The 23544-nt window shown below is 43.7% G+C and overlaps 1 protein-coding gene across 1 annotated transcript in view; it reads right to left on the bottom strand.

Annotated features, from left to right (window-relative positions):
* The window catches only part of LOC309557968 (aldehyde oxidase-like), a 174138-nt gene extending 155173 nt beyond the window's left edge, over positions 1-18965 (bottom strand). The window contains exon 1 of the mRNA XM_082260856.1: positions 18835-18965. Within this exon, the coding sequence (XP_082116982.1) occupies positions 18835-18888 (54 nt within the window). The 5' untranslated portion in view covers positions 18889-18965. The remainder of the gene's footprint in view (positions 1-18834) is intronic.
* Positions 18966-23544: the final 4579 nt, after the last annotated feature.

The following is a 23544-nucleotide window of genomic DNA, read 5'->3' as shown; positions in this document are numbered from 1 at the left end:
TCAGATGTTTTGTCTGCCTCAAAAGAACCCAAAAAAATGCCAAAAAAACGCTAGCGTCAAAAAAAAAAAAAATGCCCAGGTGTGTTTTTGCTGGCATTTTTTGGGGGGTTTTGGAGGCAGGCAAAACATCTGAACTTGTGTATAGTGGTGTATATACACACATCCATATATTTATATACACACCTAGACATATATAGGTGTGATAGTAGCAGAAATATATGCTTGCGCTAATAAAATCATTTACAGTAATATATTTCTGCTACTATCACACCTATATATGTCTAGGTGTGTATACAAATATATGTATGTGTGTATATATACCACTATACACAAGTTCAGATGTTTTGCCTGCCTCAAAAGAACCCAAAAAAATGCCAAAAAAACGCTAGCGTCAAAAAAAAATGCCCAGGTGTGTTTTTGCTGGCATTTTTTGGGGGGTTTTGGAGGCAGGCAAAACATCTGAACTTGTGTATAGTGGTGTATATACACACATCCATATATTTATATACACACCTAGACATATATAGGTGTGATAGTAGCAGAAATATATGCTTGCGCTAATGAAATCATTTACAGTAATATATTTCTGCTACTATCACACCTATATATGTCTAGGTGTGTATATAAATATATGTATGTGTGTATATACACCACTATACACAAGTTCAGATGTTTTGCCTGCCTCAAAAGAACCCCAAAAAATGCCAAAAAAACGCTAGCGTCAAAAAAAAAAAAAATGCCCATGTGTGTTTTTGCTGGCATTTTTTGGGGGTTTTTGGAGGCAGGCAAAACATCAGAACTTATGCACAGTACCACTATACACAAGTTCAGATGTTTTTCCTGACTGCAAAGAACCCAAAAAAATGCCTTCTATTAAACCGGCAAGGTGTTACAGCAGCGAAGCCAACCCCCTGAGCTGGAAGTTTTCTAATACAAACGATCTTTTTTTTATGGTTCTGGACATGCTACAGAGCTGAAACTTCACATGTACACTTTTTAGACCCCCCAGATACTAAATCCAAGCTTTTTTTTTTATCAAAAATGACAATTTTTAAGAACTTTCTTTCGTGTGATTTTGTGTCTGGGGGGTCTAAAAGGTGTACCTGTGAAGTTTCAGCTCTGTAGCATGTCCAGAACCAGAAAAAAAAGGATTGTATGTATTACAAAACTTCAAGCTCAGGGGGTTAGCTTCTCTCCACACCTTGCCGGTTTCAAAGCAGGCATTTTTTTGGGTTCTTTGCAGTCAGGAAAAACATCTGAACTTGTGTATAGTGGTACTGTGCACAAGTTCAGATGTTTTGCCTGCCTCCAAAACCCCCCAAAAAATGCCAGCAAAAACACACCTGGGCATTTTTTTTTTTTGACGCTAGCGTTTTTTTGGCATTTTTTTGGGTTCTTTTGAGGCAGGCAAAACATCTGAACTTGTGTATAGTGGTATATATACACACATACATATATTTATATACACACCTAGACATATATAGGTGTGATAGTAGCAGAAATATATTACTGTAAATGATTTCATAAGCGCAAGCATATATTTCTGCTACTATCACACCTATATATGTCTAGGTGTGTATATAAATATATGGATGTGTGTATATACACCACTATACACAAGTTCAGATGTTTTGCCTGCCTCCAAAACCCCCCAAAAAATGCCAGCAAAAACACACCTGGGCATTTTTTTTTTTGACGCTAGCGTTTTTCTGGCATTTGTTTGGGTTCTTTTGAGGCAGGCAAAACATCTGAACATGTGTATAGGGGGTATATATACACATATATGTCTGAATATATACCCCTAGACATATATAGGTGTGATAGTAGCAGAAATATATTACTGTAAATGATTTCATTAGCGCAAGCATTTATTTCTGCTACTATCACACCTATATATGTCTAGGGGTATATATTCAGACATATATGTGTATATATACCCCCTATACACATGTTCAGATGTCATGTCTGACATCAAACATGTCCTCAAAAAAGCACTGGCAGTGGCAGCCCCTGCAGCATAAAAAATGCTTGGCTGGTGAGAAGCCATATGGGTGTGCCGAAGCAACTCAGAGAAATTATCATTTCTCTATAGCGGTCACCCTGCTATGGAAGGGTTTTGTCACCCTGCCATAGCAGTCACTGCCAGTTAACCCTACACTACACTACGGTCCCCCTACACTTAACACTTTCCCTACAGAAACTAAATTTTTGAAGCTAACTTAAGTGTAAAGGAGCACTCTAACTACACTAGATATCCCTTTCCTCACACTAAAAATAGCTAAATGACACTTTTAAAGTACAATTAACAGAACTGCTTCCACTCTCTTCCATGTCCAGTATAACAATGCTAGGAATATGGCGGGGGCGATCATATATACTGGGGGGCGTATTCACTAATGATTGGTCTAGGGACCCCCTAGTCACTCCAATCACATTCCTAGCATTCTCCTGCCCCCCTCAATTGGCTTTTGCTAATGGTTCTGGTCCAATCATGGGCTTTTAAAGCCCATTTCCTGAAGCATTGCATTTTGGGCGGTTCTGGTTACCGAATTCCGAACTTTTTGGGCAAAAAGTTCTAAATTCGGCCGAACCTCGAACACCCAATGTTCGGGCCGAACTGATGGTCGACCCGAACCGTTCGATCATCCCTAATAGCCACAGGGGTTAGCAATCAGATTACCATAGCTGGCATAGGAACTTTGTTTTTTTATGCTGTCTAGTGTAGATGAAGGAATCTGTTACATTTCTTTCATGTAACAGCTTGAATGAAAGAAATCTAATGTATGGTCATTTTAAAGTTTATAATACCCCAACATATTTCTGATATACAGTATCTCACAAAAGTCAGTACACCCCCCACATTTTTGTAAATATTTTATTATATCTTTTCATGTGACAACACTGAAGAAATTACACTTGGCTACAATGTAAAGTAGTGAGTGTACAGCTTGTATAACAGTTTAAATTTGCTGTCCCCTCAAAATAACTCAACACACAGCCATTATTGTCTAAACCGCTGGCGACAAAAGTGAGTACACCCTTAGGTCAAAATGTCCAAATTGGGCCAAATTAGCCATTTTCCCTTCCCAGTATCATTTGACTCGTTAGTGTTCAAGGTCTCAGGTGTGAATGGGGAGCAGGTGTGTTAAATTTGGTGTTATCGCTCTCACTCTTTCATACTGGCCACTGAAAGTTCAACATGGCACCTCATGGCAAAGAACCCTCTTAGGATTGAAAAAAAGAATTGTTGCTCTACATAAAGATGGCTGAGGATATAAGAAGATTTCCAAGACCCTGGAACTGAGCTGCAGCATGGTGGCCAGAGCCATATAGCAGTTTAACAGGACAGGTTCCACTCAGAACAGGCCTCGCCATGGTTGACCAAAGAAGTTGAGTGCACATGCTCAGTGTCATATCCAGAGGTTGTCTTTGGGAAATAGATGTAGGAGTGCTGCCAGCATTGCTGCAGAGGTTGAAGGGGCGGGGGGTCAGCCTGTCAGTGCTCAGACCATATGTTGCACACTGCATCAAATTGGTCTGCATGGCTGTTGTCCCATAAGGAAGCCTCTTCTAAAGATGATGCACAAGAAAGCCAGCAAAGGGTTTGCTGAAGACAAGCAGACTAAGGACATGGATTACTGGAACCATGTCCTGTGATCTAATGAGAACAAGATAAACCTATTTGGTTCAGATGGTGTCAAGTGTGTGTGGCGGCAACCAGGTGAGGAGTACAAAGGTGTGTTTTGGCTACAGTCAAGCATGGTGAGGGGAGTGTCATGGTTTGGGGCTGCATAAGTGCTGCCGCCACTGGGGAGCTACAGTTCATTGAGGGAAACATGAATGCCAACATGTGCTGTGACATACTGAAGCAGAGCATGATCCCATCCCCTTCGGAGACTGGATATTCCAACATGATAACGACCCCAAACACACCTCCAAGACGACCACTGCCTTGCTAAAGAAGCTGAGGGTAAAGGTGATGGACTGGCCAAGCATTTCTCCAAACCTAAACCCTATTGAGCATCTGGGGAGCATCCTCAAACGAAATTTGGAGGAGCGCAAGGTCTCTAACATCCACCAGCTCCATGATGTCATCATGGAGGAGTGGTAGAGGACTCCAGTGGAAACCTGTGAAGCTCTGGTAAACTCCATGCCCAAAAGTCAGTGCTGGAAAATAATGGTGGCCACACAAAATATTGACACTTTGGGCCCAACGTGGAAATTTTCACTTAGGGGTGTACTCACTTTTGTTGCCAGCGGTCTAGACATTAATGGCTGTGTGTTGAGTTATTTTGAGGGGACAGCAAATTTACATTGTTATACAAGCTGTACACTAACTAATTTACATTATAGCAAAGTGTCATTTCTTCAGTGTTGTCACATGAAAAGATAAAATAAAATATTTACAAAAATTTGAGGGGTGTACTCACTTTTGGGAGATACTGTATGTCTGTTGTACCATGTACTTGTATTATAAAGTATCATGTTCCCTTTGCATTGCTTACTTTTTATATTTATAAAGTTTATTAGATACAACCAGATACAGGCAATGCACATATTATACAAAAGAAAAAAAGAAAGAACCTCGGTAAGAGTTTGACATCATCACATATATAAATCAACTCTCCCCTTAAAGCGGAGTTCCGGGCACAGAAGTCATTTTTCACTGAACATACCCCCGGGACAGTCAGGGCTAGTTCATTCCACAATGGCTAGCCTCTGATCTGTCCCGGTTCGCACTTACCTTTTAGAAGAAATACTTACTTATAAAATTTCTTCCACAGCGTTTCCATCTCTCTTGTGGGCAGCTGAAGCCGGCGCGGTCCTCTTCTGTGTCTTCTTCCGCGTCTTCTTGTCCCAGAATGCGCCCACACCGGCCCGTCTCGTCACTTCCGGTGCGGCGCCGCATTCCTCCACAGCTTCTGGGCATGCCCAGAAGCTGTTTAGCAGGGGAATGTGGCGTCGCCCGGAAGTGACGAGCGGGGCCGGTGCCGTCGCATTGATTCCTGGGAGCGATGACGTTCAGCTCCCAGGAATCATCGCGAGACAGGAAGTGACAGCGGAGCCGCGGCGCTGAGGGAGGAAGTACTCTGAGGTGAGTATTTACGATCTTCATTTACAAGGTGAGTAAACAAAAAAAAAGAAACCTAACTATCCAATTCCTTTTCAGGTGATGTCTAACTAGCGGAGGGGCACAAAAAAAAAAATATTGATTTTGTGCCCGGAACTCCGCTTTAAATACCGCAAAAAAGAAAATGCCCTCTCCGGTATGTAATTTTTTTTTTTTTCCAAGTAGACAGAAAAGTCTACAAATAATAAAGAAAGAAAGAGGGAGAGAAGGAGAAAAAAAAAAAAAAAAGGGGGGGGGAGAAAATAAAATGTATCCCCAAACTATGTTTGACCCTACCGTCAGACCACATACTATTTTAGAAATAGCTGCCCACTCATTTAATCATTCTGCCATAAGGCTTACCCCTTCTCCCGAGGTAATATATAGATCCCACATCTTCCATTTTAACGCATGTCCATCTCCTCTATGCTGGGAGGATGCGATCAGATTTTCCATCCTATTAATCTCCTCCACCCTCTTGAGCCATTGAGCAATCTGTGGAGGGGTCGTCTTTTTCCACATAGTTGGTATACATGCCAGGGCAGCATTCAAAAGAGGGCAGAGCATAGATTTTTTAAAGGCCCCAAGTGGAGCATCTACCACTTGAAGCAAAAAAAAAAAAGCCGGGTCGTCTGGGATCTTCAATTCCGTGAATTTTTCTTCGAACCTCTCCCCAAAAAGTAAGCAATATTGGGCACGACCAGAAGATATGTAGCAACGTACCCTTTTCACCTCTACATCTCCAGCATCGATCTGATGCCTGAGGGAAAAAACGATGAAGACGCTCCGGAGTATAGTACCATCGTGATAAGAGTTTGAAATTGGTCTCCTGCGTCTTCGTGCAAATCAAAGAGTTCAAAGCTAGGTGAATCATATTCTGTTTCTGCTGTACCGTAAACTGACGTCCAATATCTATTTCCCATTTCTCCACCCAGGGTAGTACAACCTGGTCGTTCTGAGGCTGCAGCAAACTGTACGATTGAGAGAGTGTATGAGATAACACCTCTTTTCCCATACATAAAGCTTTGAAAGGGGTCAAGGGCCTAGAATAGGCAACTGGCGTCAGTAGAGAGGCTAGAAAATGATGGGTTTTAATGGCAGACCAGAACTGAAGTGCAAAGGGCCCCCCTTCTGACATCAATTCTAAAACAGTTGGCCAGCGTGTCCCTATCAAAAAATGGGAGGCCTGATAAATCCCTTTATCCCGCAAAGCTACCAACTCACGATCCGAAATTCCTGAAGGGAACAACGGATGGCCCAGTATCCGTTGAACGGGAGAGGGCAAGGGGGCCAAATTAAAACGTTCACTCAGATGTTCAATCACTGTAAGAGTGGCCCCAATCAAAGGATGTCGACGAACCCGCAATGGAATATTACGGATGCACCACGGTGCTCCCTGTATTGGAAAGCCACATTGTGCCTGTTCCAACTGGACCCATAGTTTTGAAGTAGCATGTCTACACCAATCTAGGGTCCTACATAGGTGGGATGCCTGTTGGTATTTATGAATATCTGGAAAGGTCAAACCCCCCATACATTTCGGCAATGTAAGAAGATTTCTGCATAGCCTAGGTTTTTTACCTGCCCACACAAAACGAACAAAAAGAGAATTGGTCTGACACAAGAACTTTCTAGGGATCTTTACAGGTAGAGCCTGAAACAGATACAAGAATTGAGGGAGGATGCACATTTTTAAAAGGTTGCATCTTCCAAACCAAGAGTGTGTTCCCTTCACCCATTTATCTAGTAACAACCGGGTCCGGATCACAAGAGGGGGGAAATTAAGAGAGTATACTTTTCAAGGGTCCGGGGGTATCAGAGTACCCAGGTATTGAAGTGCCTTATCAGTCCACCGCAAACCAAAGCTAGTCTTCAAAAGTTTTGTCATAGCCATGGGCAACCGAACCCCCATCGCCTCTGACTTTCCAAAATTGATTTTTAAGTTGGATAGTGTACCGTACAGATCAAATTCTCTCATCAGGTTCGGTAGGGACACCATTGGGTTAGAGATTGAAAAAAGCATATCATCGGCATAAGCCGAAACTTTATAATGGCCCTGTCCTACACAAATCCCACCTATGTCAGTATTTTGGCGGACCCTGCTAAGAAAAGGTTCCAGAGTAAGAGCAAACAAAAGAGGTGACAGGGGGCACCCCTGCCTTGTACCATTCCGGATTGCAAAATTATCAGATAAAAAAACATTTGCCTTCACTTGCGCGCACGGGTCTGTATAAACCGACTTAATCCAATTAAACATAGTGTCCCCTAGGCCAATATGCCGTAGTACCAGAAACATAAACCGCCAATTCACGCGGTCGAATGCTTTCTCAGCATCCGTACTGAGAAAGACACTCGGAATGTCTCTGGCACTTGCTGCTTGTATCAAATTAAGTACTTTGACCGTATTATCCCTGGCCTCCCTCTTAGGGACAAAGCCCACCTGGTCAAGGTGGACCAAAGATGATAAATGTCCACTCAATCGAGATGCTAAGATCTTGGTGAAAAACTTAAGATCTAAGTTGAGGGAGATTGGTCTATAACTACCACAGGCCGAGGGATCCTTCCCTTCCTTGAAGAGAAGGGTAATATGCGCCCGAAGCGTATCGATCTGAAATGGAGAGTCCTCTCCTACTGAATTGAAAAGCCGTATTAAATGAGGACTTAAGATGGGGAACAATGTCTTATAGTAAGCTAACGTGAAACCATCAGGTCCCGGAGCTTTCCCTGGCTTAGTGGTAGCAATGGCCTGCTCCACTTCTGTGAGAGTAATTGGTTCCTCTAATATCTCCACGGCCTCTATTGTAAGACTAGGCATCTGGGAAGAAGCAATATACTCCACCATCTTGGATTCTGGCAAATCAGGTAATTTAAGATTATATAATGATGCATAGAAATCCCCGAAGGTTCGGACAATCTGTTTGGGTAAAGTACATTTGTGTCCATGTATACAATCCATTCACAATGTGCTATAGATGACAAAAGTGTAAACAAATCCATAGCAGTCAATCAGAAGTAGCTTCCACTGACTTCATGTCTTGGATTGTACAGGAACAGAACATAATTTCTTCTTACATGATGATTACTGTTATTATTAAATTGTTACATAGTTAATCTTGTTGAAAAAAAGACACACGTTCATCCAGTTCAACCCACAGGAAAAAAAAAAAGCAAAAACAAAAAACACACAAAACGAACACCTTCATATACACAATCCTATACCCACAGTTGATCCAGAGGAAGGCAAAAAACAAGCAAAGCATGATCCAGCAGGCTACTTAAATTCCTTTCTGATCCCCCAAGAGGCAATTGGATACTGCCTGAATCAGGGGCTGACTGGCACTTTGGCCCAGGGGGCAAGTACAGACCAGAGGCCCATAGTGCAGCGACTTGGCCCCGCTACCACTCTCTCTCTTCCAAGCCTTCTCCTGACCTCTATTCCAGAATAAAGCTCCGCTACAGGTACTCTCTACTCACCATCCAAATCCAGTTTCCTGACCTGGCCAGCAGGGGGCAATTGGGGGAATCTGGGACAGCTTAGTCTGGGCTGGCGGTGTAGGAGAGTCTCCAGTGGGGCATGGAACCGGCCTCTGCTTAGACACAGTTTACACCATCCATGCTGGGGGGGGGGGGGGGGGAAGCCTGCGCTCTGTCATTGTCTTCATCCCGCAATCAGTAGGTCAGCGGTGAGAACCAGAAATCCTTTAGGCTTCTCTGTGGCAGAAGCAGTGCAGCCTTTTCACAGGGCATTCGATCGACCCCGGGGGGGGGGGGGGCAAATGCCCCCCTGCCCCCTGGCCCAGTCCTCCCCTGGCCTGAATCAACTTTACCTATAAATATTAGTAAAAAGCTATATTATTTACATTTAGGAAATATTCCAGGCCTTTTTTTAAACAATCTACTGTGCTGTCCAGAACTCTTGAGGGAGTTTATTCCACATTTTCACAGCTGTGAAGAAACCTTTCAGTATATGGAGGTTAACCACTTAAGGACCAAGCCTATTTCTGACACGTTGTTTACAAGTTAAAATCTGTATTTTTTGCTGGAAAATTACTTAGAACCCCCAAACATTATATATATATTTTTAGCATAGACTATGGAGAAAAAAATGGCGGTCTTTGAAATACTTTTTGTTGCGGGGTATTTGCGCAGCGGTCTTTCAAGCGCAATTTTTTGGGAAAAAATAGATTTCACTGCATTTTAAAAAACTAAACAGTAGAGTTAGCCCATCTTTTTTGTATATTGTGAAAGATGATGTCATGCCGAGTAAATAGATACCTAACATATTACGGTTTAAAATTGCGCACACTCGTGGAATGGCGACAAACTACGGTACTTAAAAATCTCTATAGGTGTAGCTTTAAAAAATTTTAACAGTTACAAGTTTAGAGTTACAGAGGAGATCTTTTTCTAGAATGATTGCTCTCACTCTGGCGATTGCCGTGATACCTCACATGTGTGGTTGGAAAACCACGACTTACGTAGGCATTTTCTTTCGTGCACAAACTCACGTCAACAGGAATGCTTTAAAAATTTTATTAGTTTTCCTATTTATTTTATTAAATTTTTTATTTTTAGCACTGTTTTAAAAAAAAAAAAAATCTGGTCACTTTTATTGCTGTCAAATAAAATGTAAACATCCCTTGTGACAGTAATAGGCCGTGACAGGTACCCTTTATGGAGGGATCGGGGGTCTAAAAGCCCCCAGACTCCTCCACTGCACTTCAAAGTATTCAAAATGCTGAAATTGGCACTTTTGAATACTTACAGTTTTTTAAAACCGGCGCCGTTAGCAGCCGAGTAAATTGGAAGTGACATTGTGACGTCGATTCTGGGTTACTACATCGGAGACCCGATCAAAACCGAATCTGGCTTTGTTCGGGATTCCAACCAGCTGGCGGAAGTGTCGGCTGGTTGCTCGGGTCTCCCGGTGGGACAGAAGACCCGGGCAGAGCAGCCAAAGGCAGCGAGAGGGGGAGATTGTCCCTCCCACTTGCTAAGATAACGGCCAAGCAGCTGCTGAGCCGCATCGGCTGTTATTGACTGAAAGCCGACCGCTGGCTCTAAAAAACAGTACCAGGTTGCAACCACTTCTGCAAACCGACGTACAGGTTCGTTGGTTTGCAGGAAGTGGTTAAATCTCTTTTCCTCCAGACGTAAAGAGTGCCCCCTTGTCTTCTGTGATCACCCTAAAGTGAACAACTCCACACCAAGTTCACTATATGGACCCCTTATGTATTTATACATGTTGATCATATTCCCCCTTAATCTCCTCTTCTCAAGAGAGAATAAATTAATTTCCTCTAATCTTTTCTCATAGCTGATCTCCTCCATGCCTCTTATCAGTTTGGTTGCTCTTCTCTGCACTTTCTCCAGTTCCTCAATATCCTTTTTGAGAACTGGTGCCCAAAACTGAACTGCATATTCCAGATGAGGTCTTACTAATGATTTGTACAGGGGCAAAATTATATCACTCTCTGGAGTCCATACATCTTTTATTAGAAGAAAGGATTTTGCTTTGCTAATAATAGATTATTACAGTATATGAGAATGTTTAAAGCAGCTGAGGAGTCTCTTGAACAGGGTAAATCAGTGTCAACATTGAACGTTTTTTTTGCATCTTCTAAAATATTACATGAAAGGACAGTGTGTATGATTGGTTGATATGACCAAGCCTTATCTTTCATGTACATCCTAAAAGATGTAGTCAAAATTGGGCTCATAAAAAAATGGGAATATTCAGACTTAAATTTTTATGATTGTGCTGGCTTACATATGAAAAGGGTAATATTTGCCATTTTTCAGGTTAAAGCGAAGCTCCACTCAAAAGGGGAAGCTCTGCTTTAAGAATTCCTCCCTCCTTCCCCTGCCACATTTGGCATGTAATTTTTTTTTTTTGGAGGGTTTGGAGGGGGGGGGGGTGTAGCTGGTACCAAGCTTGGCGATCCGAACTGAAGTTCTCCTCGCCCCCTCCCTCACCTGCAGTGTTTTGAGACTGGTCACAGGTCCCAGAAGACTGCTGGACCATTCAGCAGGCGCAGCGCGACTCGCGCATGCGCAGTATGCACCCAGCAGTAAAAAGCGCAAGCTGTCACAGCTGGGTGACCACAGTTGAAATGCCAGCGTCAGGGAGAGGAGAGAGAAAAGCAACGGTTTGAGTGGATCGTGGGTCACTTTTTATAGCTGCTGACTTTTAATAAACACAAAAACTCCTCTTGAAGTGATTTTAAATCCTCATTTTTGTTTTTTTTTACATTTCAGCACAGGATTACATTAGATACCTAATTTCATTTAAACCTTGCCTTGTTCTGATGGTCTCATAATTGTTGCCCTCACTTTCCTGTTTTTGGGTGTCTCCTGTGCCTAACAGGGTCCTATGGAGCCCTGCCGTAGCCACCTGTTCATGCGCGCTCTCATAAGAAGGCAACAGCCTGTTGTGAAGGACACTTCCTGCGCCCAAAAGAAGACACACCTCTGCTCCTCCGCCCATGATGTGCTAGAAAAAGGATGTGTTGGTGATAAAAAGGCAAAGGTTTAGTACTTTAAGCAAAGTGTTGCTGCCCTGTCAACTGCATTGCACACTCAGAAGCTGGAAGACCAGCTGATGTGGGACAAGCTGATCACTGACAGGGTAGCAAGCGTAGGACTTCAGATAACCCAACTGAAACTAAAAAGTTCACAGAAAAAAAATCAATCAGTAGGTAAAGCCTAGTACACAAGATCAGAAAATCGTATGATAATCTGATAGTTAGTATACAGCTTTTTAAAGCCAATCAGGACAGGCTGTGCGAAATTATCTTATGGGACAAGCAAAAAAAATTTTCTCGTACAAAACCAGATCATACAATTTTCTTTATTCACTTCAGCTCCAGAAGGTTTTACCCCCTTCCTAACGAGGCCATTTTTTGCGATACGGCACTGCAATGCTTAAACTGACAATTGTCCAATCGTGCAGTGCTGTATCCAAATAGAGTTTATGTCCTTCTTTTTCCCTACAAATAGAGCTTTCTTTTGGTGGTGTTTTATCACCTCTGCGGTTTTTATTTTTTGCGCTATAAAAGCAACAATTTTGAAAAAAAAAACAATATTTTTTACTTTCTGCAATAAAACACATTCAATAAAAAAATTTAAAAATCTAATTTCAACATCAGTTTAGACCAATATGTATTCTGCCACATGTTTTTTGGTAAGAAAAATCCCAATAAGCGCATATTGATTGGTTTGCACAAAAGTTATAGCGTCTTCAAATGTCGTGCCCATTCACAAGAAAGGTAGTAGGGAGGAATCGAGCAACTATAGACCAGTGAGTCTGACATCAATAGTAGGCAAATGAATGGAAACCCTATTAAAGGATAGGATTGTGGAACATCTTAAATCCCATGGATTGCAAGATGAAAAACAACATGGGTTTACTTCAGGGAGATCATGTCAAACAAATCTTATAGATTTTTTTGACTGGGTGACTAAAATAATAGACGGTGGAGGTGCAGTAGACATTGCATATCTAGATTTTAGTAAGGCTTTTGACACTGTCCCACATAGAAGACTTATCAATAAACTGCAGTCATTGAGCATGGACTCCCATATTGTTGAGTGGATTAGGCAGTGGCTGAGTGACAGACAACAGAGGGTTGTAGTCAATGGAGAACATTCAGAACAAGGTCATGTTACCAGTGGGGTACCTCAGGGATCTGTACTGGGACCAATTTTGTTTAATATCTTCATAAGTGATATTGCAAAAGGCCTCGATGGTAAGGTTTGTCTTTTTGCTGATGACACAAAGATATGTAACAGGGTTGATGTTCCTGGAGGGAAGCGCCAAATGGAAAAGGATTTAGGAAAACTAGAAGAATGGTCAGAACTCTGGCAACTGAAATTTAATGTGGATAAGTGCAAGATAATGCACCTGGGGCGTAAAAACCCAAGGGCAGATATAGAATATTTGACACAGTCCTGACCTCAGTATCTGAGGAAAGGGATTTAGGAGTAATTATTTCAGAAGACTTAAATGTGGGAAGACAATGTAATAGAGCAGCACGAAATGCCAGCAGAATGCTTGGATGTATAGGGAGAGGTGTAAGCAGTAGAAAGAGAGAAGTGCTTATGCCGCTGTACAGAACACTGGTGAGACCTCACTTGGAGTATTGTGCGCAGTACTGGAGGCCATATCTCCAGAAGGATATAGATACTCTAGAGAGAGTTCAGAGAAGAGCTACTAAACTAGTACATGGATTGCAGGAAAAAACTTACCAGGAAAGGTTAAAGGACCTTAACATGTATAGCTTGGAACAAAGAAGAGACAGAGGGGATATGATAGAAACTTTTAAATACATAAAGGGAATCAACTTGGTAAAGGAGGAGAGCATATTTAAAAGAAGAAAATCTACCACAAGAGGACACAGTTTTAAATTAGAGGGGCAAAGGTTTAAAAGTAATATGATGAAGTATTACTTTACTGAGAGAGTAGTGGATGCATGGAATAACCTTTCTGCAGAAGTGGTAGCTGCAAATACAGTGAAGGAGTTTAAGCATGCATGGGATAGGCATAAGGCTATCCTTCATATAAGATAGGGCCAGGGACTATTCATAGGATTCAGATATATTGGGCAGACTAGATGGGCCAAATGGTTCTTATCTGCCTACACATTCTATGTTTCTATGTTTCTATGTTTCAAACTATAGGATAGATTTATGGACTTTTTTTTTCATTGTTTTTACTATTAATGGTAGCGATCAGCGATTTTTAGTAGGACTGCAACATTACGGCAGACAAATCTGACACTGTGTGACACTTTTTGGGGACCAGTGACACCAATACAGTGATCAGTGCTGCTGAGTGCTAAAAAAAAAAAAATGCACTGTCACTGTATAAATGACACTGGCAGGGAAGGGGCTAACATCAGGAGTGATCAAAGGGTTAAGTGTGCTCCTAGGGAGTGCTTTTTAACTGTGGGGGAAATGCTGTACATAAAGGAAAACAGAGATCCGTGTTTTTGCTTTTTCCTCCCTCACAGAACGGCAGTTTGCCTTGTTTACATAGGCAGACCACCGTTTTGCCTCTCCTCTGAATGATTAGCGGGTCCCGGCGGCCATCGTGGCCGCCGGACCCACTGATTGGCTCCAGCTGTGTCCAATCATAGCAGTAGCGGGTGCCCCAGAGCGGAAGACCTGAAACACATACAGGTACGTGATTTTGCGCTTAAAGAGGAAGTAAACCCTCCTCAGGAAGTTGTACCTATAGGTAAGCCTATGATAAGGCTTACCTATAGGTACTGTAAATATCTCCTAAACATGTACGGTTTAGGAGATATTTACCTTTAATGCAGCCAGTGACGTCACTGGCGCATGCGCTCTGAAGGAACGGCTGATCATGCCGTTCCTTCAGAGCCCCGTGCCGTGACCGTCGGCTCCCGCGCGCGTGCGCGGGAGTGACGTCACCGCGGCTCCGGCCAATCAGATGGCCGGATGCCGCGATCCCGGAAGACGGGCGACTGAACATGTCGCTCGTCATACAGGTAAGAGAGCGGCACGGCGGGGGCTCGTTCTAAGGTAAGTATTTCATAATGAGCTAGTATGCAATGCATACTAGCTCATTATGTCTTTCTCTTGCAGGTTGTAAAAAAAAAAAAAAATTGTTAAACGAGTTTACAACCTCTTTAACCACTTGCCAACCGCCGCACGACTATCTACGTCGGCGGTCAGCCCCTCACAGGCAAAGTGACGTAGGGCTACGTCACTAGCTTGTAAAGGGTCTACGGAGCGAGCGCGCGCTGCCGGAGGCGCGCTCCCGCTGCCGCGTGGTCACGGACCCCCCCCGCGCTTGTGAACGGCGGACCCGATGTCCGCCGGTCACTCTGCGATCGGCGGGGGAGAGGGAGAAAGTCAGGCAGCTTGTGTAAACAAGCTGCCTGTCATTCTCCCCTGTGTATGAAGGATGATCATACGGTTCTACTATGTAGAACCGTTGATCACTCTTCATACATCTGAAGCCACAGCCAATCACAGTAGAAAGCACGCCCCTAGGGACACACATAGCCCCTCCCTTTCAAAAAAAGTTAACCCCTTCACTGCCAGTGTATTTTTACAGTAACAGTGCATATGTATAGCACTGATTACTGTAGAAATGTCACTGGTACCCCCAAAAGTGGCAAAAATGTCAGTCAAGGGTCCGATCTGTCCGCCGCAATGTCGCAGTACCGCAAAAAAAATCGCAGATCGCCGCCATTACGTGTTAAAAAAAAAACAACAAAAATGACAAAAATCTTTCCCTTTGTTAGTAAACGCGATAACTTTTGCGCAAACCAATCAAAATACGCTTTTTGCGATTTTTTTTTTACCAAACATAGGTAGCATAAAACAAATTGGCCGAAAATGTTAAAAGATTTTGATTTTTACATTTTTTTTGGGGGGAATTTCATATAAAAAAATGTGAAAAATATTGCTATTTTTGCAAAATTTACGCTCTTTTTTTGTTTATAGCGTGTGATCAAAAAATCGCACAGGTGATCAAATACCACCAAAAGAAAGCTCTGTTTGTGGGGAAAAAAGGACGCCAAATTCGTTTAGATACAGCGTTGCACGACCGCGCAATTGTCCGTTAAAGTCACGCAGTGCCGAATCGCAAAATACCCCCTGGTCAGGAAGGGGGTAAAATCTTCCGGGGCTTAAGTGGTTAAGGCCGCCCTGCCGCAGAATATGTACTGCCAAAAATACAAAATACAACACAATATGTTACATCCCTTCCAAGTTTATATTCTTTGATACGAGAATTTTCATACGTTTAGTAACCTCCTCATTTTCGATATGTGACTAGCATGCAAAAACAAAAAAACGGACAATCATTCGTTTGATAATCTCATCTTGTGTATCAGGCTTAAGGGAGCAAATCTAAATCCTTCATAAGGGAGCTTTTATAATTATGCCTAGGATACAATATTCAGATTCTCACACAAGTCCCATCGTTACTGGTTCTCTTTAAAGAATAAGTTTACCTTTGGGAACATGTTACATGTTCTACACGTTTTTAGGACGGAACATGTAACATGGTCCTACTCCTGCAGCCACTGCCCGCTCTGCTGCACCTAGTGGCAGCAAGTGGGGGATCTGCTCCCCCTGCTCGCTGTCACTAGTTTTACAAAACATGGAGTTCTGTAAATGAGAAACTACAAGTACCAACATCCTTTGCGACTGTTGGCTTGTAGTTCTCAAAGAACTATTATCATGGCACTGTTGAAGGCTCTGGTAGTTCAAGGTCTTTTGCTGTCGGTGTGTATCTGCCAGCCCATACAAGGTACGAACAGACAGACAGACTGACAAGTCTGCAGGAGTCCTTTGGGAACATGTTACATGTTCTACCCATTTTTAGGACGGAACATGTAACATGGTCCTACTCCTGCAGCCACTGCCAGCTCTGCTGCACCTAGTAGCAGCAAGTAGGGGAACTGCTCCCTCTGCTCACTGTCACTAGTTTTACAAAACGTGGAGTTCTGTAAATGAGAAACTACAAGTACCAACATCCTTTGCGACTGTTGGCTTGTAGTTCTCAAAGGCTCTGGTAGTTCATGGTCTTTTGCTGTCGGTGTGTATCTGCCTGCCCATACAAGGTACGAACAGACAGACACACTGCAGGAGTCCTGCGTGGCACCTGCAGTCTACTGATGCTTTCCAGGCTCCTATTCAAAAAATAATAAATGCACACTTATTAACCACTTCTGGACCGGAAGGTTTTACCCCCTTAATGACCAGGCCATTTTTTGCGATACGGCACTGCGTTATTTTACCGGACAATTGCGCAGTTGTGCGACACTGTACCCAAATAAAATTGATGTCCTTTTTTTCCCAAAAATAGAGCTTTCTTTTGGTCACAATTGATTACCTGTGCGATTTTTATTTTTTGCACTATAAACAAAAAAAAGAGCGACAATTCTGAAAAAAAAAAAAATCATTTGCTATATAACATTCCCAATAAAAAAAAATGTAAAAATCTAATTTTTTCATCATTTTAGGCCAATTTGTATTCTGCTACATATTTTTGGTAAAAAAAAATCCCAATAAGTGTATATTGATTGGTTTGCGCAAAAGTTATTGCGTCTACAAACTAGGGGAAAGATTTATGTCATTTTTATTTATTTATTTATTAGTAATGGCGGCGATCTGCGATTTTTAGCGGGACTGCGACATTGCGGCGGACAGATCGGACACCTAACTGACATTTTTGACACTTTTGGGGGGACCAGTGACATTACTACAGTAATCAGTTCTAAAAATATGCACTGTTACTCTACTAATGACACTGGCAGGGAAGGGGTTAACACCATTGGCAATCAAAGGGTCAAATAAGAAGAACACAGGATCCCTGTGTTCATAAGTGACAGAACAGTGGTGTGCCGTGTATACAATGGCAGACCGCTGTTCTGTCTCCACGGGGAGTGATAGCAGGTGCCCGCCAGCAGTTGCGGCTGCTGGATCCGCTAATCGGCCTCCCCTGTGGCGAATGGCCACGCGTACACGCCCCCCGCTAGTGTTCCCGCAAAGTGACGTACAGTTATGTTGTTTCGCAGGACACGGCTGACGTGGCGGGCGGTCGTTAATTGATATAACTGCAAAAAAGGTGAACTTATCCTTTAAAGCGGCTGTATCCTCACCGAAAAACCCCCCCAAAAAAAACAAACCCTGCAGGACAAAGGCATAATGAGCTAGTATGCATTGCATACTAGCTCATTATGAAATACTTACCTTAAAACGAAACCCTGACACGGTCGCCCGGACACCGCTGAGGGAGCTGTCATGTTCCCTCTGCGTCTCTTTCGGGTTCGGCGGCTCCGGTGCTGTGAGTGGCCGAAGCCGCGATGATGTCACTCCCGTGCATGCGCGCGGGAGTCACTTTCCGGCAAGGAGCCAGCAAAGAGCTCTAAAGGTCCGCCAGACCTTCAGAGCGCAAGTGCCGCTGGTTTCAGTGGCTGCATGCAAGGCGAATATCTCCTAAACCTTGCAGGTTTAGGAGATTCTAATTTTACCTACAGGTAAGCCTTATTATAGGCTTACCTGTAGATAAAAGGTAAAAAAGCGAAGATACTTCCGCTTTAAGACATGCCCTTTATACTAGGGGGTTGATTTACTAAAGGCAAATAGGCAATGCATTTTGCAAAGTGCAACACTCTGCAAGTGCAGTTGCTCCAGAGCTTAGTAAATTAGGTAAAACTTCACTTTGCAAGGTATACCCAATCATGTGCAAGGGAAAAAAAAAAAACAGCATTTTTGCTTGCACGTGATTGGATGATGGAAGTCAGCAGAGCTTCTACTCATTTACTAAGCTCTGGAGCGAGTGCAACTGCAACTTTGCAAAGTGCACAGTCTATTTGCCTTTAGTAAATCAGCCCCTCAGCTTCTACTTTGCTATATATTAGTTATGACCTTCAAAAGAGTAACAAAAGTAGAACAAACACTTGAATGTCCTTTAACATCTCGTCATGTTTTATTCTTTTTCAGTAATGACGTATTTTTTTACATCAGCTCCTACTCATATTGTAATAACGCGATGGCCTTAGCAGGGATAAAAAAAGCCTCAACCCCTCCGGCTCATTCCAGCCTCTGATAACTGCCGCTGGGATCTGTGTGAGCACAGCAGTGATTTTACAGTCGGAACCCTCTCTGAGAATATGTGCATGCTTCTAAACTACTCCCAGACTATCTGAACTAGTAGTAAAGGATTGCAATCAATATCTTACCTTTCTTCCATTCACAAAAAACAGCAACTCACAGCAATTGCTAGGACTTGTCATGCTTTAGGTTTCGTGTTCGTTTAAGTGTGCGTGTTTGTGTGTAGCTTGACAAATAGTTTCAGGAACTGAGCCAACATAGGAAAAGAATCCTCCTCCGTGTTTCCATTGGCAGAAGAATTGTGGGAAGTACACACACTGTGCCTCCTTGTAGGTCACATAACAGGGTAATATTAGACAATGTTATAGCTTCGCACACACTACAGGCGGTCCCCGGGTTACAAACAAGATAGGGTCTGTAGGTTTCTTCTTAAGTCGAATTTGTTTGTAAGTCGGAACACGTACATTTTTTAAGTTTAGCCCCAGCCAAAAGAATCATTTTTAAGTTTTTTGGATAGCATAGGGAAGGGTTAACACACCTGTAACATTTGTTTTGCTGTCTGTGACACTTTCTGTCCCTGTGACAACTGGATTTTGAAAACTCATACAGAAGTGAATTTCCCTTCCTAGGGGCTTCCTAGGGGGAGATTTCTCCTCACTTCCTGTTGTCTCCCTTCGTTTGTAAGTAGGAGTCGTTTGTAAGTCAGATGTTTGTAACCCAGGGACCGCTTGTATAGGAAAATCAGGCAAGAATTTTCATATACAGTAAACCTTCCTCCATCACCGGGGGTTACGTTCCAGACCCACCCGCAATAAGTGAAAATCCGCAAAATAGAAATACCCTATTCAAATACACTCTAGGCATGTTTTTATAACTGTCACTGTACTTTTAAAAGCATTTTAACCACTTAAGCCCCAGCCCTATTTCGGACACTTTTTGTTTACAAGTTAAAACCAGTATTTTTTCCTAGAAAACTACTTAGAACCCCCAAACATTATATATATTTTTTTAGCAAAGACTCTGGAGAATAAAATGTCGGTCATTGCAAAATTTTTTGTCACGCGGTATTTGCGCAGCGGTCTTTAAAAAAAAGCAATTTTTTGGGAAAAAATGTGAAAAATCACATTTCACTGCATTTAAAAAATACTAAACAGTAAAGTTGGCCCTATTTTTTTATATATTGTGAAAGATGATGTCACGCCAAGTAAATAGATACCCAACATGTTACGGTTTAAAATTGCGCCCCCCCCCCCCGTGGGATGGCAACAAACTACGGTCAATAGAGATCTCAATCTGCGACGCTTTAAATTTATTTAACGGTTACCAGTTTAGAGTTAGAGTGTAGCTCTTTTTTTTTATTATTGCCCACGCTCTGGCGATCGCGGCGATACCTCACATGTGTGGTTTAAACAGCGATTTCATTCGCGGCTCGACTTGCGTATACATTTTTATTTGTGCGCGAGCTAACGGTGACGGGGGCGGCTAAATTTTTATTTTTTTTTCCTATTTATTTTTTCTTTTTTTTAACTTTATTACAGGTTTTTAAAAAAAAAAAAATCTGATCACTTTTATTGCTGTCACAAGCAATGTAAACATCCCTTGTGACACAAATATGTAGTGACAGGTACTCTTTATGGAGGGATCGAGGGTCTAAAAGACCCTAGACCCCTCCACTACACTTCCCTGTATGCAAAACGCCGAAAACGGCATTTTTGCATACAGCCGTTTTTCAAATCTGCCGCCTTTTGCAGCACAGTAACCCAGAAGTGACATCATGGACGCCGCCTCCGGATTACATCATCGGAGACCCGATCAATGCCGTTTCCGGCATTCATCGGGACTCCATCCAGCTGGCGGACGTGCCGGCTGGGTGCTCGGGGCTCCCGGTGGGACGGGAGCCCCAAGCAAAGCCACGGAAGGCGGCGGGAGGGGGGGGGACGTCCCCTCCCGCTCACCCGGGTAACGATCGAGTGGCTCCCGAGCCGCATCGGTCGTTACCGACGGAAAGCCGACCGTCGGCTTCAAACCACGGTACCGGGATGGTGTTTCTAGCTAGAGACATCATCCCGGTATAACCCCGCAAAGTCAGCCGACGTACCGGTACGTTGATATGCGGTAAGTGGTTAAGGTCTTTAACCGCTTGCCGCCCGCCCGCCATCATATTACGGCGGAGCGGTGCGACCATTGTTCTGGGCCGCCGTCATATGACGGCGGCCCATTCAGGCAGGGCAGGCGCGCAATCGTGTCTGGGACACAGCGCGTCACCGGCAGGGGGGAAACAGCCAATGGGCATGGCTGTTTCCCACGTGATCGGCTGTGTTCTAATCACACAGCTAATCACAGTAGTAAATCCCAGAAGAAGACCGCGCATGCGCGATCGGGAGCGTGCAGCGCGGTCATGTCGGTGGTTATGTGTTCCCTAGGAACACAGCTAGTCTCCGACAGTGTTAAACAGCCATTGACAGTGGCTGTTTACCACGTGATGGGCTGTGAATCCATTCACAGCCCATCACAAATGTAAACACAGAGCAGTAGCTCACTGTTACTAGCTCTTCTCACACACCGTTTCCAGTGTGAGGAGAGCAGAGCCAGAAACAGTGAGTTACTGATCTGGGTCTTGTCAGTGTAAAAGCAGAAAAAAAACTGTCCCCATACAGTCATCAGCCCCCCCCCCCCCCCCCCCCAATTGCACCTGTCACCCAACAGTCACCTCATCAGAAATCACCACCAATAAAGTGCACCCGTCACCAGAGACTGCCATCAGTGCCGCCAGCGGTGCACCTGTCACCCATCGGTGACCATCACCCGTCACCTGTCACCCCATCAATCACTTTCACCTGTCACCCCATCAGTCATCGTCATCTGTCACCCCATCAGTCATCGTCACCTGTTACCCCATCAGTCATCGTCATCTGTCAACCCATCAGTCGTCATCTGTCACCCCATCAGTGACCGTCACCTGCCACCTATCCGTCACCTGCCACCTATCAGTCACCTGCCACCTATCCGTCACCTGCCACCCATCACTGATCATCCACAGTCACCTGTCGCACAGCCAGAATGTCAAAAAGGATGTACAGCAGCGAGGAGGTGTTTGAGATCCTCTCTATGACTAATGAGGGCACCGGGGCGCTCTCATCAGTATCCGAATCCAATTCCGAATCCAATTCGGAATTTGAAGTCACTAATAGTAGCGGATCGGAGATGGACTCGGAGGAAGAATGGGTCCCTCCCAAAAGGGCACGGCGCTCTGGAAACCAGGCAGCCACAAGGGATACACCCCAGGATCCTAGGCCCAGTACCAGCACTGCCACCAGCAGTACACCCCAGGATCCTATGCCCAGCACCAGCGCTGCGGCATCACTTCCAATTTCAAATCCCCCTTCTACCAGCACTGGAGTGTCACATCCCCCAAGAGCCAGGGCCACTATCCACCTCCCAGATGCTCTTGCCAACCCATGATGGCTGCCCTCCAACTCGGGACTAGCAAATATTCCCCCTTTTACCGCACAGCCAGGTGTGCAGGCCAATACAGAGAATTTTTTGTTAATTGATTTTCTCCATTTATTTTTGCCCAACAATTTTCTGCAATACATCGTGGACCAAACGAATCTGTATGCCCAGCAGTTTATTGTAAACAACCCCCAATCTTCCTATTCCCGTCCGTTTGAGTGGAGAGAGTTAACCTTGGAGGAGTTCAAAATGTTTTTGGGCCTCACGATAAACATGGGGTTTACAAAAAAAAATGAAGGACATGCCTATTGGTCCACCCAACCCATACACAGTATGCCCATATAGTATGCTACACTTCACAGGCCGGCTAGGAATAAAGCAATACATTCCGAGAAAAAGGTCCAAATATGGGGTCAAATTCTATAAACTGTGCGACAGAGCTACGGGATATCTGTATGCGTTCCGCATATACGAAGGAAGAGATTCCCAGCTCAATCCCCCTGACTGCCCGGCCTACATGGGCACAAATGGAAAGGTTGTATGGGACTTGGCGTACCCACTGCTGAGGAAAGGGTACCACATATACCTGGATATTTTTTATACCAGCCTGCCCCTCTTCAAACATCTGTACCTTGAAGGAACCCTGGCCTGCGGAACCACCAGGAAGAACAGGAAGGGCTTCCCACAATCCTTAGTAAATAAAAGAATGAGAAAGGGGGAAATAGCGGCCTTGAGAAACAATGAAGTGCTGGCCTTGAGATGGAAGGATAACAGAAATGTGTACATGATGTTCACCATTCATAACGAAACCACAGTTGAGGTTCGAAGAAGAAGAGGCCCCATTCAAAAACCAACATGTGTGCAGGATTACAATCTTTACATGGGGGGGGGGGGGGGTGGATTTTAACGACCAAATGATTCAGCCCTACTTGGCAACAAGGAAGTCCCGTTTCTGGTACAAAAAAGTTGCAATTTATTTATTTCAATTGAACTTTTATAATGCTTTTGTTATTTACACCAAATCCACTGAAAGCCCCATCTTCTTCCTAAAATTCATTGAAGAAACTGTCACGACCCTCATCTACCCACAAGGACTCCCCCAAGAAAACCTTCGCTCTTAGGCTGTTAGCCGACTAAGTGAGCGCCACTTTTCAGACTACGTTCCACCGTCTGAAGCAGGCCGAAGACGCCAAAAAAGATGCCGTGTATGCAGCAAAAGGGGGTTTCGTAAAGATACCAGCTTCTATTGTCGGTATTGTCCCTCCCAACCTGGCCTGTGCATTGGAGAATGCTTCACACGTTACCATACATTCGTAAATTACTAGCCCATTTCCCCGTTTTCATCTGTGCTGACCAATTTTCCTCATGCCACTGCCTTCCACATA

Source organism: Pelophylax lessonae (genome assembly GCF_965119305.1).
Source record: "Pelophylax lessonae genome assembly, chromosome: 6".
Classification (NCBI taxonomy): Eukaryota; Metazoa; Chordata; class Amphibia; order Anura; family Ranidae; genus Pelophylax; species Pelophylax lessonae.
Note: the sequence above shows the minus strand (reverse complement) of the source record. Positions and strands in the feature narration are given on the sequence as shown.